Genomic DNA, 19,285 nt, shown 5'->3' with positions numbered 1-19,285 from the left:
TCATACAAATGGTAGAGTAAAAAGTATCATATCAATGTAAAAATCTTCTGAATTTGATAACTGTACTGTGGTTACATAAGAGAATTTTCATGTTGTTATGAAATACATACTAAATGGCATAATATTTGCAACCTGCTCTCAAATAGTTCATTTAAAAAATGTATGTCATATACATACATACAGGTGCTCCTCAACTTATAATGGGGTTATGTCCCAATAAACCAATCATAAGTAGAAAATATTGTAAGTCAAAAATGCATTTAATACACCCAACCTACCAAACATCATAGCTTAGCTTACCGTACCCTTAAATATGCTCAGAACACTTACATTAGCCTATAGTTGGGCAAAGTCATCTAATACAAAAAGTGTTTTATAATAAAGTGTTGAATATCTCGTGTATTTTATTAAATACTGTACTTAAAGTGAAAAACAGTATAGTTGATGGATACTTGAAGTACAATTTCTACTGAATGCATATTGCTTTCACACCATAGTAAAGTTGAAAAATTGTAAGTCAGGGACCGTCTGTATGTGTGTACACAAAGTGAAAGAGTGAATGATAAAACAAATGTGACAAATGTTTTTAAAAACTGGAAAATCTGGGTAAAAGATATTAAGGAGTTAACTGTATTCTTCTTGCAACTTTGTTGTAAGTTCGAAATTATTCTTAAATAAATTTTATTTTTAAACTTAATACTTCTGTGTTCATTTTCTTAGAATATCATAATTCAAATCCTTTTTTTATATATATCAATCTGAAATATCAGAAGCACATTACTATACATGATATATCACTAAATGTTATGATATTTTTTTTAAAAAAAATTGGAACTTGAGATTCTAACCAAAAGAAAATCTTTATGTTTGAATTTATTTGCAAAAATTAGACAATTCATTGTGAAGAATTTAGGTAAGGAGAAATATAGAGAAAACACTGGCTGAACAGAGCAATTTTATTAAGAATGACATAGTTACAAATTAATTTTAATTCCAAAGTTGTTTTAAATAAGAATTGCTCATAAAAATATCCATTTAAGTTATGTGTGTTTGTTACCGTATTTAACACTGTAATTAAGCATCTGTCAACATTTCTAGAGATTTTAAATTTGTAGAATCTTGCTCTGGGGCCTGAAACTTCAGCACTTAAAAGGTTTCATCAGAGACCTCATGAGGAAAGAATATTTTTTTCTGTTTGGCATGAGAGGTTATTAAATAATACAAGAATGACATGGCTATACTGATTAAGGGATATGAAGATTCTTATTTTTCCCCCTTGTGAAAATCTAAAATAATTTTAATTTGAAAATTTTAATTTGTCTTGTGAGATTATTCCAGCCACTTTTAGAGGTAATTTTTTAGACTGAAGAGCAACTGATACTACATAGTGGTACATCTTATTTGTCTTACTATAGAATTTGATAAAATTCAAGTATATAATACTCTTTTAAAATATGTAATTATGCATTAAGTTCGTAGTTGTGAATATTAAAATTGACTTTTAATGAAACCCTTTTTTCTAGAACTGATTTCTTTATGTACAATTTCAGTTTGCAAGAGAGTCACTTTTCTGAGTAAGTTAGATATTTCCTCTGTGGCCATAAATGTTATATTTGAGTCAAATGCAATTCTGAAATAAAGTGTGAAGTATTATTGATTATAAATACAATGTTTTCTCTTACGTGTATAAAATACAAGTTTAAAAGTCAAGTGAAAATTTTTCCTCAAAATTCAAAAACATTCTTTCATAATTATTTCACTTACTACATATTAGTGTCTTGTGGTTGCATCATCTCAGATTTCTAACATTTTTTCTATTTCACCCTTAAAGATAAGAAACAACATTTTTACAGTTCAGTATATTTCACCAAGACCCATGTGCTGTCCTTCATCCTTTTGGTTGTTCTTCCATGTCAGGAAGAGATGTGGGTTATATAAAAGTAAAAATATTGCCTTCTGTTGTAAAGTCTACAACAAGTTTATTGTGCTATGGTGAAGAAAATTATTCTTTTTGAAAATACTGAGCTGGAATAGTTGCACAGAAACCTTGTGTCTAGGAAATGACCTATTGATTAGCTATTTAAAGTTAGAAGCATTGACCTTGAGTCTCTTTTCTCCAATACGTTTGCATTCATAGCTTATCAAAGATTGCTATCTATAGTCAGCTATGAGCAAATGGTCATCTTCCCATATTCAAGACATATTCAAGGTGCTGTTTTAGCAAAAAAGGTGATATATGAATATAAAGAAATAGATATGCCAATTTCTTAGAAGTATTGTGCTAACCTATGACACTGATAGTCACTTTCTGTTTTCCATTAACTGCTCTATATCATATCACTGTGGCATGGATCATTTTATTTGGTGACATGGCTACTATGCTAACATCTGTATTCTGTGGCCATCTTTAAAAACATATTACCAGGAAAAGTGGATCTTACAACAGGTTTTCGTCTGTCTCTAAAGGATGAAATTGACAAGGGAATGATGGGAGGAAAGAAAAAGCCTACAGAAATTAAATAGAAAAATGCATTAAATGTTTGTATTATTTTTTGTCTATGCTATACTGGTTACCTATCAGTAAGAAAATGCTTTCTAGTTGGGGCTGTTCTCTTGTTGGGCCTTCCATATGTTGAAATCTTATTCTACTTTGATTGACAAGGGGTAACTGTGAACTTTCATGGGTGCTTTAAAGGTTAGTCTACAGTTGTGATAAAGATAGATAGACATTGATATATAGAGAATATTTATAAAATCTTGATTACACCAAAATCGCTTCTAAAAGTCCACATTGGTATACCAAAAGTAGCTATTATTTTCCCACTTCCTATACCAACATAAGAAGTAAATGCAGTAGGTCTCGTTACTTTAAGAAAAAAATAAGCAATCAAACTGCCTTAAACTGAAACCATCAATTGGCTTATATTCTAGTAGCCCTGTATTGTAGAGTTTAAGACCCCGGGATTTGGACTCAGCTACTTCAACATTTATTGGGAAGTGTCTCTTAAGTGACTCTTAAGTGTCAAGCATTGCCCCAGGTAATAGGCATAAATTGTCATCAAAACAAAGTCCCTGCCTTCATGGAGCTTATATTCTTATTTAGTAAGCACTGTGACCTTTAGAAAGTTCCATAACCTCTCCAGACCTCAGTTTCTTTATCAGCAAAATGAGGATAATATTACATATTTTGAAAGATAATTCTCAGGGTACATGAATTAGTGTGTGAAGGTGCTAAGTGCCATGCCAGGAACATAATAAATACTCAGTTAATTTGAACTTTCATTTTTATTTCTTAGTGATGATAATTACTAGAAGTACATATTACAACCATATTACAACTTAAAATTTACTTGCTTAAAATTGAGTTTTCAAAATTCTCCATACTCTATGAACTAGTTATTGATAATGTTTTATGGCTAGAGTAATACCTAGGCAGAAAGTTTTACAAACATGCTGTCTAATTTGGGACTACTATAACCTATTTATATTTAGGCATGAACCCAAAGGTATTTTTTTTTAGAAGGTCTTGATCCTTCCTCTCCTGAGGGACTCCCTTACAACTGCCCCACTTTTTGTAGGTAGAGCAGCCATCTATTTGGGCATATATCCTGGTTAGGCTTCAGAATTGCTGGAGTGGACATTAAAGTATATTAATGTGCCCAAAAATAGCAAAAATAATCTGTCATCCATGTTCTTGACAGAGAATATAACCTCAAACGTTCTGTTGCACAATTTTTATTGGGCAAAAATTAAAGTAATATTGATGTATGATTGCCTAAAGGATATATAGTCTGTCCGTTCCTGTAGATGTGCTTGATTTTATCCCTTCAGCAAGCCAGACTAGCACAGACTATCAAAGTCACCTGAAACATATCATCCTGATGCTCCTCTGAGGTACTTCTCTTCTTTGGTGTTGTGTCGTAAGTCTACCTTGATGACACATTCGTAAAAAGCAACTATTTTCCATAACTGGTTTGCTTTTATAATCTACATGCAGTGAATCATAATCAGCTGTGTTGCCCTCTTTGTACTTATCAAAAGGAAGTTCAGGGTCAAATTTTGGTCATCATTCGGCACCTGTACATGTCCTTACCTTATCCCTACCTTCATCACATTTCTCTACTCCCTTTAGTCTTCATCTCTTTTCTTTTATTCTACTATAATGTGTATATGTCATTTCAGATGCTTCTTTCAATATGGGGTATGAATAAATAACTATTAAATAAACAAGCAAAGGTAACTTTACTACTAGTATTCTTAATATGCTATTAAAATTTTTACTATTACATCACTGTAGAGTTTTATCATTTCTTATTCCTCTTTGTTAGAATTTTTAAATGTAATATTTTTTTCTGTAAGTAGGTTATAGCATTCCTTATTATTGGGATTCTTAAAGTATCTTTGCCTTGATGCTATAGGTTTTCCTTTGTTTACATCTTCTCTTAGGAAAGTTTTCCACAATCTTGCATTTCTGCTCATGGATATAAATTGCTGGCCCCAAAGCATTGAAATCTGACCAGTTCAAAACATCTTACTTTCAGAAGCCAACATCTTCCTTTCTTCATATGTAGATTAATCCCCCACCTCAGTTAATCTTGTAAGTAGATTCACAATGTTTCCTATCAGTATGACTTTTTAAATTTTCTGTGTAGAATAGAAATAAAATAATAGATGCCATCCACCCACAGTGATACCCAAAGGATATGTTTGAGATTCTTTGGGAAATAATCCCCATCCTTTGCTACTTTAACAAGATCTGAGTAAGAATTCTGACCGTAATTTTAAAACACTTGGAAGAAATGGGCCGTCATAGCCTTATAATCAAACTTAAAATACTGCTTAGAGCCAGTATACAAGGCAAAGAAATGGGAATAATAGGTTCTCACCCAAGTCTGTAACGCATGTAAAATGTACTTTACATTCATTACAATATCTCAAACACCAAAACTGTAAATATTTACAAACCCAGAAGTAAATTTAATAGCAGAAGAAGAAAATTTAATTTTGGGGGATTAATGAAAGATTTCCACCTGTGGGTCATCTGGACAAATGCAAAAAAGCCTATATGAAAAGCCCAATTAAAGTTTTTAAGATGAAGTTCAGTATAGACGCAGTAAGGATTATGGTTGAAAACGGTTTTTATAACCCTTTCTAGTAATTGTTTAGCCATATCTTTTGTTCAATTTTTATCATAAATCTGTTCTTAGTGGAACTTCGTTAGCATCAGTTTAATTTTTCATAAATTCTCTCTATCCTGATACTCTGTTATATTATCTGGTATCGAGTAGTCAGTTTTGTCTAATATGTTCTCATGTTATTTTCTAAACTAGTCAACAGTAGAAATTTACTATGTTTACATGACACATTTGTGAATATATTATTTAATTTAAAACCAATGCATTTTTATCTTAATGGAAGATGTTATTCTATATGTATTACTGGTGTCACATAAATAAGTTCAGGATCATTTAAGAATTCATGCCATAATAAAAGGCAGTTGCATTGTGGTATTTTTTAAAAATGGCTTTCAGAGAGGAAATGCTTGTGGGAAGAGAACTGGGAGCAAAATTAAAGTAGTGCCAGACAGAGTGAAGACAGCTCTAGACCTAGAGACTTTATAACAAAAGTAGTCTATTTCTACATTACCTTAACTGGCATGAAAAGAAATCACAGTGTTAGGACCATAACTGACATTCCAGAAGCTGTCAGAATCTGTCATAAAGTGACAGGGAGCTTTTATGACCAGTAGTCAGCAATTGAATGAGACTATCTGACAGAGCTACGTCTTTTAAAAGTGCATAGTTAAGAAATCGAACAAAATAGAAAGTGTAATAACTTGATTCCAATTTTATGTTGTTCATAATAATTTGCTTTGTGTGATATTATATTCTTCTCATTAATTAATGGTATGAGTACATTTGCAGCTATGTGTTTATAGTTTAAAGTCTTCTTAAATTTATAAATGGAAGAAATAAAAATATGAAAATTTGAAAGGAGAAACAAAACTGAAATTATTCACACATGATGTGATTGTTTATGTAGAAAATTCCAAATCTATAGATAAATTTTTAGGATGAAAAGGATAATTTAGCAAGGTTGCTGGATACAAAATCAATGTACAAAAATTAAATGAATTTTTATTTACCAACAACAAACAGTTAAAAGTAAAATGTTTATAGATCCATTTATAGTAACATCAACAAATATGCATTACTAAAAAAATAAAGCTAAGAGACATATGTTCATAGATTCGATTACTCAACAATAGTAAAGATGTCAGTTCTCTCCAAATTGGTATATGAGTTTAACATAATTCCTATCATAATGCCAAAAAGATTTTTTTTGTAAATGTAAGGTTCTGAAGTCCTAAGGCCTACGGTACAGCTTTTTACAGTGAAAGGATACCAATTAAAATCAGCCAAGGAAATGACACATAGGGCAGAGTCCTAAGCTTCCAGTTGTCCGTTCTCAGTCAAATCACGGACAGCACTGTCCTCTCCCAGCAACAATGTGTTAGAATACACATGAAGTATTGCAAACAGGGCTGTTGACTGAAGTCTTGATATCCAGACTTTTTAATTGGAACTCAGTTTTGTTGACATGTTGACCATCTGCATGGCTAACTTTAGTCTCCAGAGCCTCCAGAGGTTGAGCTGATACCACATAGTCCAAAGCCTCCACCATAAATCACATTGACCAGTTTCATTGGTCACATTGTTAGCATAAACTTTCAGGTTTGAGGAGTGTCAACTGAGCTAGACCTGGGAGGATAGGGGAAACTTACAGAAGGTGAATTGAATTGTAATAAACCCAGAAAAAAAAGCTAGAGCCAGAGAATGGAGAACTTCAAACCAAACTAAGGAACTTCTGCTTAATTTGATATATCCCAGGGAGCCATTGGATATTTTTGAAGAGAGGAAGAGGTATATGACATAAATGATATTTTAGAATTTTTCACCTGATAATAGCAGGGTTCAAGATAGAATGGAATAGACTGAAGGCAGTGAAATGACTTAGGAAGTTTCTGGACTCCAAATGATAGGTCTTTAAATCTAAATCACTCTATATAGCAGGGGGAATAGAAAGAAAGAAAGATTAGAAAAACTTTTCTGAAGTATAATTGCCAGAATTTGTTAACTGATTGGATCAGGAGGCAGCCAACGAGAGAGAGAGAGAGAGAGAGAGAGAGAGAGAGAGAGAGAGAGAGAGAGAGGAGAGAGAGAGAGAGAGAGCAGTCAAAGATGACTCAGCGAATTTGAGGTAGAGTTGCTAAGAGCGTTGCGTCCATTCATAGAAATGATGAACTCAGTGGAAGAGCCTACTTGCAGAGTAAATCCACCAGTTACCTCTGGACTGCTTGCAGAAATGGAGTACCACAACAGTGTATTCCTCATCCCAATACCTTACACCACACAACAGTTCTTCTAAGGAGTAAGAAACCACAAGTAACCACTTTTATAATAGGAGCAGAATTGTGGCAAACATTTCTAATTGAACTCCATTTTTTATTTCCTACTATGACATATTTTGCTAGGCTGTCTTTCAGCTCTTAACTGCATATTACTGTTACTGTATAATTGATTTTATTTATTATATGTGAACTAGCAGTAAGTGAATTTTTGTACTCCGAAGTGTGTAGAAGAGTGAGCCCTAGAGAATGCTCTAGAGGTGGGAGGAATTGGTAAATGCAATTAGGAAGGGTTAAATCCATCCTTCTAATGCCCCATAATCCATTTGTCACATACCAGCCAATGTACCCTTAAAATGCAAGTCAGATTATATTTCTCCCCTGCTTAAAACCCTGCAAACAGCCCCCAGTGCACCTGGAATAAAATTCAAATCATTCGCCATGGTCGCAAGAGCTCTCTAAATCATCATCTTCTATCACTTTTCCCTCACCCACTACATTGCAGTCACTCCAGCCTTTCAGTTCCTCAGTTGTGACAATCTCTCTCCACCTTAAAGCCCCTGCTCTTGTTCTTCCAGATCTCTGCCTTCAGCACTCTGCCTCCAGAATTTCATGTGGCTCTTACTTGCTATTCAGGTCTCAGGTCAAAAGTCTTCTCCACCCAATTGAAATTGATGGCCTGCTTTCCCCTTCCCACCCCATCCTCCCCTTCATTCTCTTCACATCTCCTTTTGTGTTTTCTTCATAGTACTTCTAACTCTTAAATTATCATGTTTATTTTTTTACTTTTTATTTTCTGTCATCTCCCACTAGCAATTATGTATATACCTTGTCGACTACTACATCCCCAGCCTTAAGAAACAGTGCCTGGTATACAATAAATACATGTATGAATGTATGAATTAATCAATCACAGGAACTTTGGGAAAACTATCTGCCCCAAAAATATATCCCTTAGAGTAGAACCCACAGTGAGATAGGAGGACCACAGAGGAGTCAGATATTTGGACTAGTTAATTGTTTTTTTTGTTTGTTTTTAAATAAGGAAAACATTTTGCAATTCATTTGTCTCACCTCTCCCTTCTCTCTCTCTCTCTCTCTCTCTCTCTCTCTCTCTCTCTCTCTCTCTCTCTCCCTCTCCCTCTCCCTCTCCCTCTCCCTCTCTCTCTCTCACACACACACACACACACATACACACACACACACACACACACACACACACACACACACACACGGGCAAACTATCAACCATAGTACCTAAGAACAGAGAGGGAAGCTGGGAGAAAGGTAAGCCTGACAAAATACCTGTAACGTTGTACTAGCCCTCTCAGACAGTGTTATTTTAGATTGAAGGAACGAGAGGACCAGTAAAAAACATTTGCTGATTGTGTTGGGAGTGTTAGAATCAGAAACCTGTACTTAGGGAAATAACTATTTTATGATTGTTCACATTCCCTTGTTTAGTGCTGTGTTCACTTAAAATCTTTTAGTAAAGTTACTTTTGTAAATAACAAAGGGAAGCTGAGAAAAGGGAAATTTGCCCACACTTAGGCTCAAGTGTGAAAGAGAAACAATGTATCCCCAGAACCAGGCCTTGTGGCAACATTGAGAGTAGTATATGAGACAAGAGTTAAAAACCAAAGAAAGGTGTCTCTGCACCAGGTGTCTGGGTTCAATAGGCAATTGAAATAATAAAAATGCATCCATTTTGTATTGGTTAAGAGGTTGATTAGAAAGATCTGCCAAGGTTCCATGTCAGAGACTCACAACTACTGCAAGCCATTTACTTTACTTCAAGAGTAGGTTTACTCCCAGAATTGTCTGCCTGGATCTTAACTGCCGTGAGTTCCACCCCTCGACCCACCTGGGGGGACATTTGTACTGGAGGAAAGTACAGACTGCCCCAGAAGCTGCAAATGACCTAAAAGTCCTACCACTGATTTTATGTCTTTGTTTCAGTCTCTTATCTCTAGTCAAACTTGACTTCTTGCCTTTAGGGTCTCAACACACTCTCACTTTAATGGGCTTATAGCCCTGTTAGCAATGGAAAGAGACTTGCCTATATCTTACACAGGTAATTTAACAAAGCATCGCAACATGTTTACTGAGCTGCACTTGACGTTTCCCTTACACAGTCTCAATGCAGACTCCACCCTGCCCCATTCACCACCCCCCACTATGGCAGTCTCACACTGTCCCTTCTAACTTGGAGGGTCTCCATTAGCAGCCCTTCTCTGTTCAGATATTGGTAAGTGTGTATTTTATTTTTTAAAAAATGATGTTCTTCTTAGAAGCTCTAGAATTCATTTTTAAATGAATTTTAGTAGTTATGTTTTATTTCTTTTTAGAAGGCATATTATTTTTCAGTGCTCTGATATTTCTCTGATTCTTTATAACTTTCTAAAAATAACTGCTGGTATGCTCATAAGTTCATTAGTTAATCCCACTGGAACTCAATAATGCATATTACAGACCTTCTGATTTTTATATATCAGATTTTCTAAATAATTCCCTTACCTGTTATTATCAACATGGCTATATTGACAGGGTCTTCATTACTTCCTAACTGCCCATACTTCTTTTTTCTTGTTAAGGATCAATTTTTAAAATCAGGCTTTGTCATTTTAGAAATATCATAGATATATTATCCTGTTAATATTAATGTTTCATATCTTTCTAGTTTATTTCCTCCTTTATCATAGGAATTTACAAAGTTAATTCATTACCTTTTACTATAAAAAGGCATTCTTTTGTTTAGGCATTTGGGGGGAGGCAAAGTGAGGGGCTAGAGGCATATGCTGGGGGTTTTTCCTCCCTGAAACAAAGATATAAAAAAAGATCTTTCACATTAAAGGTGACCTCGTGAGCAGTGATATTCCCTATTTTAGGCCAGATCCTAAGATTTTAATTATGCATAGATTGTTGAAATTATTCCACAACCTTCTTGTCTAGGACCATGTAAGATAAAGTGATAGCAATAATTAGAATAGTGAATTGCTGACCAAGAAATTCTTCTAAATTATCTTTTTGGTGATAAGTTACTTTACACTCAGACTATCCATCAGTTTGTTTACTACCTACTGTTTACTGTTTACCAATAAACTCTATCTCTGGCAAATATGATTGGCGTGTGTGTGTGTGTGTGTGTGTGTGTGTAATATTATTTGAAGAATGATTATTTGCTTTCCCAGAGAATTCTTCACTTTATTAAGGGATTCATTTGAGAGGTAAACTACCCACTTCTTCATTTTAAAATATTCTATTTACAGAACTTATATTTACATATAACTTTTTAAGGCATCTACTGCATAAAATGAGGTACGGTTTCAAAGTAGTATACATCAGCCAAAGCAAACATCAGGATTTTGGCTGCTAACTCAGTAGCCTATTTTGGCATAGTTTTTGACCACCATATTCCCCCCCCCCCCCCAAAAGAGTTGTAAGCACTAAGATCAAGTGAGGAGGATAAGGCTGATTTGTAAGAAACACTTGCAATTGAGTCATCACAGGAAGAAGTAAGTGGAATAGGTAAGACAGAAGACATAGTATTGTTTCCATCTCCCTTATCCAATTCTTTGAGCATCCCACTCTCAGTGTGATTTTCAATTATTTTTTTGTTTAATTTCTAAATGCTGTAACATGAATGTAGCCTTTATCATTGTCAGTTCCATTACAAGACACTTTTTCTTAAATGTGTAGTCTTTTGGGAAAACAAATGACACATTTTAGCAATTTGATCTTTCTCATATGATTTATAGTTTAATCTTTCATACTCAAAGTTCCTAATTCTTTTGACCATTTGTGCTATCTTTACTGCTTTGAAATTTGCTACAGTTCATTTTTTGACATAAGTGATAAGTCAAGGATAAATATTCCATGTATTATTTTAATTGGAAGATCTCCTGCCTTTTGGTTATTTCACAATGAGTAACATCATTGACAGATGGTATTTGTGGAATAAACATAAAAAAAATAAAAGATAGGTATTTTCTGCTCTGTAAAAGGATAAAATACATAGCTGGAGTAGGTTTCAGATTATCGGGAGAATTAGTCTCTTATGTAATAAAAAAGAATTACCTATTCATTCCATTTAAGCTAACTCTTGATTACCTCTTATAACAAATATTACGCAGTGCTTTTACTATCCTGAAATAAATTCTAGAGATAACATAATCTACGTATTCACAAGATTGTTAAATCATTAAAATTCTCTAGTTAACATATGGAAGGAATAAAAGTAATACATAATAAAATATGCATTTCAATATTTAAAGTGCTCAGGCAAATCCACATGAACAGGCATAATAAAGTCTTCAGATACTTGTTCCTGTGCACAGAGTCATCATGAATTTGACAGTTACAAACATAGGCTGATACAGGTGTGCTTCTTGGTGACTCCAGTACCATGGGCAGTGGTGCCATCAGTGATGAGATCCTCTCCTAAAGTAAACCACTCATGGTAATATTCTGAAAGACATAAAGTACACATCTTTTAATTTACATGGTAGTTGCATTCCTGGATAATTCAGTGTATATTAAATTCATGCAAAAAGTATTTTGACATTATTTGTAAAAACAGATTTAAATTCTAAGACCATATCATTATAATCAGATTTTTTTAACTACATGAATAGCTGTGGAACATTTGAAAAACATGTGGGATGCAGAACAGTTCTTCATTGTGCTGCACTGCCCTGCAAAGTACAGGATGTCCACCATCTCTGACCTCCCACTAAATGCCAATAGCACCTTCCCATCATCTTGACCACCAAAAATATCCCTACAAATTTCCAAAATGCCTCTAGAGGCCACCACCACCCCCATTAAGAACCACTGATTGAGACTAAGTAAAGATACTTTTTTGAAATTGAAGCACTGTGATCCTTTACATTTTACTTTTGTACTGAATTGATTTTCTAGATCAGGAAACTGAAATCACCCCAAAGGAACTGCATTCCAGTTAGAACAAGTCTGGCAATCCAAAAGGATACAGAAATCATTCCCTGAGAACTTGGCAGATATTTAATGTGGAAAACCCTTTACTCCTTACATTGTGTGAACCCCTCTAGATTAGAAAAATGGGGGGTTGAAAAGTGGAGAGAAATTCACGGTTCCTAAAAAGGAAGGCTTTTGATAGGGTAAAGTTGTGGTAGAGAAAAGACCAGACCCTGACTGTAAAATTACATTAATCTCTTCCAGATAACATGGTTAGTGCAAAATGGACTAGTTTCCCTGCTACCTCCACATCATTGCAGCTTATAAATAGCTGCTTTTTTTGACTGGCCTAAACTTTCACCTTTTATATTCTTTTATGAATAATTTAATGGCCTAGTGTTTCTGTACTGATGGAATAAAAAGCATCACTCTTAACATTCCCTAAAGTGAGGGTTTTTTTTAAGTACTAGAAAGCTAAAGCTGCTCTCGAAAGTTTCCATTCATTGACCATTGTCACTGGTAGATTTTCATATTAATTTGTAAATAGTTTCACTGAACTTTGACCCTGACTTTTTGAAAATGGTCTCCAAATATGTTCTTGACATGTGTATGTGCAGCACAAGATAGACATGCAATTATCCAACTTCCAAATGCTAATTTTTTTAATTATTAAAAATCCACTTCCGAAAATTTAGAAAAGAAAGACATTTTTATATAAAATATTCATGTTACCATTCCTTAGTTTAGGGAGAATTCTCCGTCCTCCACCCCATTCTCTGTAATTCAATTGCTAACCTACCTTGCTTATTATTACACTTACTCCTAGCAATTTCCCTTCCTCTGACAGAAGCACACATTCTCATTATTTATACTCTTAAATTGCCAGGGTAAATGTTGACAGTAAGTGCAGATACTCAGTTATCTCAGGGACTTTGGTCTTCTTTTTAGCCCAGGACTAATCAAGCTTGAGTCATCATAAGCTAAAACTAAAAAACTTTTGTAATGATTTTATTACCAGGGAAATTTGTTCATCCTTCAAAAAAGATTGTCACCAGGAAAGAAGAAATAAAGGAGTTAAAACTGCTTCAGATCATTGACTCCGTAGGTCCCTCTAGATTCATAGATTGAATTGGTTTTCAAGGGGTGGGAGGAATTATGAGAGGAGTTCCCTGAGAAAGCTTACAAATTGATCATAGCCTTGGTAACACTGGTAGGTGTAAGTGTGATCACTATGCAGGAAATGCCAAATGTGGCTGGAAGCTTGGGAAATGGGAAGGAAAAGAGACAATTAACACCTTTTCTTTTTCTTTCTTTTTTTGCTTATTGTGCCATGTAACATGCATCTTTCAAATGGAAGAATGATCTTTCAAAAGGAAATAGTACAATTGATTTTAAAATATTTTATCATTATAAGTGCAATTCAGTAGCTATTATTGAACTGAAACTAGGGTTGCAAGCACTATAGAAATAGAGACAGACATATCATAGACCTGTCCAGAAACTGGGCACCCTTCTAGATATACCCACAAAATATTATGTCAAGTAGGCATGTCTAAGCATATCTAGAACTGCTCACTTAGGTTTGGAGCATATAAATGCTTCGAAATTCAAAAGAATCCTTTAAGATTGTCATTTGAATAAATCAGTAAAAATTATAATAATAATAAAAATGTCTGGATGTTACATATATTTTTAAAATCTTGAAATTTTACACACCTATTAATACAGTTGGGCATATATATAATTTTTTCCCCAAGAATTCTGTTAAGAACTGTCAAAATCCAATTAGGCGCTTTAGGATTTACCAGGGTAAACCTACACACATACCTCCTTCTCATTGATTAACATTGAATTTGCCCAAAATAAGTAAGCAAATAGAGACATGACCTCATTTTTTAGTCTGAATACAGTAACGTCGGGGACATTTCTCAAGCGTACGACTTCAGTACTGGATCTGAGTTCCAAATGCAGGTGCATAAGGCCAATCTGCAGAGGAGGGGGGGATAGAGAGCATCCTCGTGTAGGCACCTATAAAGAGAGGGGTTCTGTAGTAGGGCCACATCCCACAGCTAAGTCACATGCAGACTGTAGCTTTCTGCTCTCTGGACGACTGCAGCAATAGCATCCTTATTGTTGTAACTCCCAGATTGTGATACTGTCACAAAACTGTTGCTAGGCAACAAATGTGGTTACCAGGTCTCAGCGAATAGCTGAAGGGGAAAGCAAAGTGTTGCACCATTGTAGAGTAACCATAGCAATGACCTACTATTACAGACTAAAGAATTATCATTAACAATGTTAAAGTATCAGACAGAGGCCCTGAATCCAGAGACTTCCAAGCAGTATCTCTGTATAATTGAGTGATCTAGGAAGAGATTTGAACTCTTTCAAGCTATTCATTCATTATTTCTATGAAAGTCTTCATAATTTTTATTTTTTAATTTAAAAAGTATCCAGTTATGAAGCTGCCGGTAAAATGATACAAGCCATCACAAGTAGTCAAAAATAGATTAATCTGTTTTATCTATTCTTATGTCGACATCAATGTTATTTGCTGCGTGTGTTACATTGAATGTAGATTTGATTTGAAAAATACTGTACATTAGTATTAAATCGAAGCCACATTAAAAAGCTATAGTAAAATAAAATAGCACCATAAATTGACAGCTAACCTGCACTTTCTAAGTTGAACCCCTCCTGACAAAATAGGAGGCCTAGATGGTGTTTTAGTAGAAACTACTTTGAAACAACCTTTTAGCTTTTCTAAATCTGCCTCCTAAAATCTGTAAAAAGGTCGCCTGCTAGGCTGCTTCAAGGCATGGTCTCTTTTGAAGCTGGTCCTCCATTAAGCGTCCCGTTTGGTTTGTTCTCAGTGACCTCACTGAGACAGTCATGTCTAACAGCACAGCTTCCGGGAGAGGCAAGAAAAATCCGATCTATTTTTCTCGGGAAGCCAAGAAACTTGGCTGCTCTGGGCTGGGTGTGGAAGCCGGATCCCGCGCGCAGGGGAAACCAATCCCCGCGCGCGCCGAGTCTGGGGAAGTGGGTGGTTTCCCGGCGGGAGAGGGAGTGGCCCTTCCCGCCCAGCACCTCCATTGGCCCGGAGCGGCTGAGGCCCTGGGGGCGCCCGGCCGCGTCTCGGGCGACCCACTGGGCGGGCCCGGCCGCGTCCCCGCGTCTGGAGCGCGATGGGGACTCAGGCCGGAGGCGACCCGAGGTCCCCGCATCGCCACTTGACCTGGCAGAATCCGCGTTCCTCGGAGCCCTGGTGGTACTGAGTGAACGCTCAGGTATGGGTGTGCCCCGGGGAAGCCGCGCACCGGCCGGGCCTCCCCTCCCCGGCCTCGCCCGCCCGGAGACGCGCGCCGGCGAGGGGCGGGGGCCGAGCGCGGGGCCCGGGCTCGAGGGGCGGGGCGGGGCGCGGCTCCCGGGGTCTGGGACCCGGCCCTGAGCGAGGCCCCGTCCTAACCGAATCTGTGGTGTTTTGCAGGCACCGACCGTCACGAGCTAACTTCCTGGAAGAGCTTCCCGTCTATTTTCAAATTCTTTACTGACGCCTCTGAGGCAAAGACCAGTTCCCTCAAGCCGGCTCTGACGCGACGCTCCCACCGAATAAAGCACGAAGAGCTGTAAGAGCAGCGCGAGCGAGACGGGGGAGGGGAAGCCAAGGACCCACACTCGAGCGTGCATCCACGCGTCTCCTAACTGCTTGCTGTCGGCGAGCAGACTCCCAGCCCCTCATTAGATTGTTTTCGTCCTAGAGCACAGGGTCGTGATATATACATCTAAATAGCGTTTTGCATTATTTCTAGATGAGTGCAACTGTCAAAGCAATATGGGTTCACTGGTCGTGCTTCCTGCGGGCTGAGCGCGGGCTTCGCGCTGCCCGTCAGCGCGCAGATTAAGGCTGACAGCGCCCTGCCCGGCGCGGCCGCCGGCGCCTCTAATTGCCCTGACGGAGCCCGCGCTGGCGCTGCGGGGCGCGCGGCGTCTGCGCGGTCCTACCGCCCGCCGCAGCGCAGCCGCCGCTCCTTCCCCTCCGCGATCGTGTCCATTTCCCCCTCTGCACAGGAGCTGAATTTTATTCTAGACTTCAGACTTCCATCTTGACTAGGCTTTTCCCCGAGGGCGTCTTATGCCTCTCTGTCTCTCTCTTTTCTTCTTAGGAAGTCCTACCCGCCCCCCCGCCTCCCCTCCCCCGAAAAGCCAACTTTAAATTCAGAACATGAATGCTATGATGTACTATGTAGTTTTAGGAGTGCAAATTGTTCTCTCCCTAACGATGTGTTTTTATTTCGAGACCAGAAGAAAAATGCATAAAAGTCTGTGAAGTACTGAACCCGCATTACTGCTGAAAATTCTTGTCAGTCGAATGTGAGATTTTACAGGTCTCCAGTTTCAGAAGAGACGTTGAAACTAAAACAATGATGAAATCTCTTAAGTGTGAAAGGTCCCATTTTCAATGCAATTTCCAACTTTATCATTACAATTGACTTGTTAAATATATATATTGAGTGACATTGTAATTTAGATAACACTTAAATTTTGCTTCTTCAGTCTTGATGTGGAGAAAGTTTATTGTCGTTAATCCTTACTAGAATGATCTATCCTGAGCTTTCTTGGAGTTAGGCCTCGTTAGGGTTAGAATTTTTTATCGTCGTCAGGAAAATGAACTGTATTCTCGAGTCTTCCTTCTAAAAGACTAAGTGAGGCTAAACTGAGTCCTTCAGTTTTCTGCTCAAACGGGAAGAGAGAGACTTCTTGTGACAGATTTTCTCCTCTGAGTCCAATGGTATAATTGTTAGTACTCCACTTCTTCTGGAGGGTTTTGCCCTACAGTTTCAACAATTAAGTATTCTAATCCAGCTAAGATCTGGCCAACACTGTGAAATCCAAGAGATAAAATAAGTTAAGCTTTTGCTGACTTTTAAATTAAAATATTAAAATTTAACGTTATCAATTTTTAATTACTTGAAGAATTTAATTACCTAGTGAAGACTGTTTCTAATAGATGAGGATCTGAATTTAATATTTTTCCTCTTTTTAAAAAGTGTATGCAGCAATTAATATGCCTGCCTTATTTGAGGACAAGATAAAATGTACCCAAAATGACTTAGAATTGATGCCTCAGAAAAATAACTTAAAATCAACCACCTCATGGATAAATGTTTTTATATTGTGAACCAATTTCAGCAAGTTTTAAAACTGATAATATCTCATGCTGTGTTTGGCATACACATACGTTCATTACTTCTATAGTTTTAGTGGTGGCAAATTAATCTTTTTCCTGTGGTCATATCTGCATATCTTTTGGTGATATTTAAGTAGAAACAACACAGGAGGAAAAATCAAAATGACATTATATTTAGCTCCTGGATGGCTTGAAATATGAAACACCAACAATGTCAAGCATATTGGTCTGTGATACTGACCATTTTTATCCACTCTTTCTTATTTTAGAAGTAATGGTGAACTGTATAAAATAATGGTATCTTCCAGTGAGATGGTTTGAGAATTGATGTGGATTGAATATGTTTTTCAAAGTGTTATAAATTGTGTGGTGTTTTCAGTATATGAAATGTTCACAGGAAACTAATTTTACAGTATTTTTTCAAAAAGCCAACACTTGTGCAATGCTAAATTTGTGAAGCTTCTGCAGCTGAATTAGAGCAAAGTAAATATGCTCAGCTTATTATAAACTAAGTCTATTTCTTCTTTCCAATTTTCTCACCTCTCTTTTTTAAAACCTTTCTTGTAAGTAGAGTAAATCACTATTTAATTGCCTTTAATACTTTGGAACTACTGGATTTTTAAGCCTTGTTTAACTATCTATAGAGAGTTATTTGGAAACTTAAGTTGTGTAAATGTAATTTCTACTTGTGGATCCGAGCTGTGGCAACCCAGGGGGAGCTAAGCAAACTTTTTCAGACCACCAACTGATAACTGACCAGATTACTCGTAAGATTTTTTAACCTGTTGATTATGGGTCTGTTGGTATAAATGTAATAATATTGTTCACCTCAGTTTTTTTGAAGTAACAACAAGCCCGCCTGCTTGGGGGCAGCCAGTGTTAACGATATTTCTGTTCTGATCTCCTCCCCATTTTGGCTTCTTTAAGCAGGATTTTAGGAGAGTAGAGGTTTAAAGTTAGGATGCAGGCTTTTTATTGTAATTATATACTTAGTTCTTAGAGCAAATGGAATAGGAAAGGCGTTGTTGATAAATCTCAGATTCAAAATAATGCTGTCAAAACTTAAAAGCCAGATAATTATTTTGGAGCTTTCTAGAGGTACCTAAACATGCAGTTGTTAGAAGTTTTCATGGATATTGAAAGGGAAACCATCTACTTGTAATAATTGTTCTTTTCTCAAGTTTCTGCCTTGTGCTTCAACCTGGATTGCATTATTATTTATATGAAATAATAATAAAGCACAGGAGTTTCCTATATACTATATATTTCTGCTTACCATTTTAAAATAAAAGCAATTTTCCCAACAAGCAGTGGCGTATTATTCTTGCTCAGAAGTTTCTTTGTTCACAAACTGTATAGAGGTTTTAAAAGCAAAAATGTAAAAGGAATGATGGGACAGTACTCATCAGCACTTTAACCTTCTAGATACTTATTATTACTGTTATTGTTGCTATAAGATAATGTCCTAACTTCAGTTGAGTCACTATTTGGCTTACACCTTTCACAAAGCTAACATTTTTAGGACATCTGTTTGTAATATCTAAATTATCTTCTTAACAAGGAAGTTTGAACAACCCATCATTAAGCTATTTTATAAAATAAACTTTAATGCACGTTATAAATAAATGTGTTTTCTAAAGGAGTATGGTGAGATTCAGTTGCTCCCAAATTCCTGTATATAGGTCCTTGATGTACTGTGTCCACTCTGAAAATAGCTTATTTATGTTTACGTTACAGCTATTCCTTCCTTA

General features: G+C 36.4%; 1 protein-coding gene across 3 annotated transcripts in view; it reads left to right on the top strand.

Annotated features, from left to right (window-relative positions):
• The window catches only part of ARB2A (ARB2 cotranscriptional regulator A), a 440,538-nt gene extending 421,732 nt beyond the window's left edge, over nt 1–18,806 (top strand). For 2 of the 3 annotated variants that reach the window (XM_063087443.1, XM_063087441.1), the window contains 2 exons: nt 15,834–15,972; nt 16,649–18,806. In XM_063087443.1, coding sequence (XP_062943513.1) covers nt 15,834–15,972; nt 16,649–16,673 — 164 coding nt within the window. In that variant the 3' untranslated portion in view covers nt 16,674–18,806. Of the gene's footprint in view, nt 1–15,833 lie in introns of all 3 variants that reach the window. The other variant, XM_063087442.1, reaches the window with a different exon arrangement.
• Nucleotides 18,807–19,285: the final 479 nt, after the last annotated feature.

The sequence above is a fragment of the Cynocephalus volans genome, chromosome 2 (genome assembly GCF_027409185.1).
Source record: "Cynocephalus volans isolate mCynVol1 chromosome 2, mCynVol1.pri, whole genome shotgun sequence".
Taxonomy (NCBI): Eukaryota; Metazoa; Chordata; class Mammalia; order Dermoptera; family Cynocephalidae; genus Cynocephalus; species Cynocephalus volans.
The sequence above is the reverse complement of the archived record's forward strand: the minus strand, read 5'-3'. Positions and strand labels throughout refer to the sequence as shown.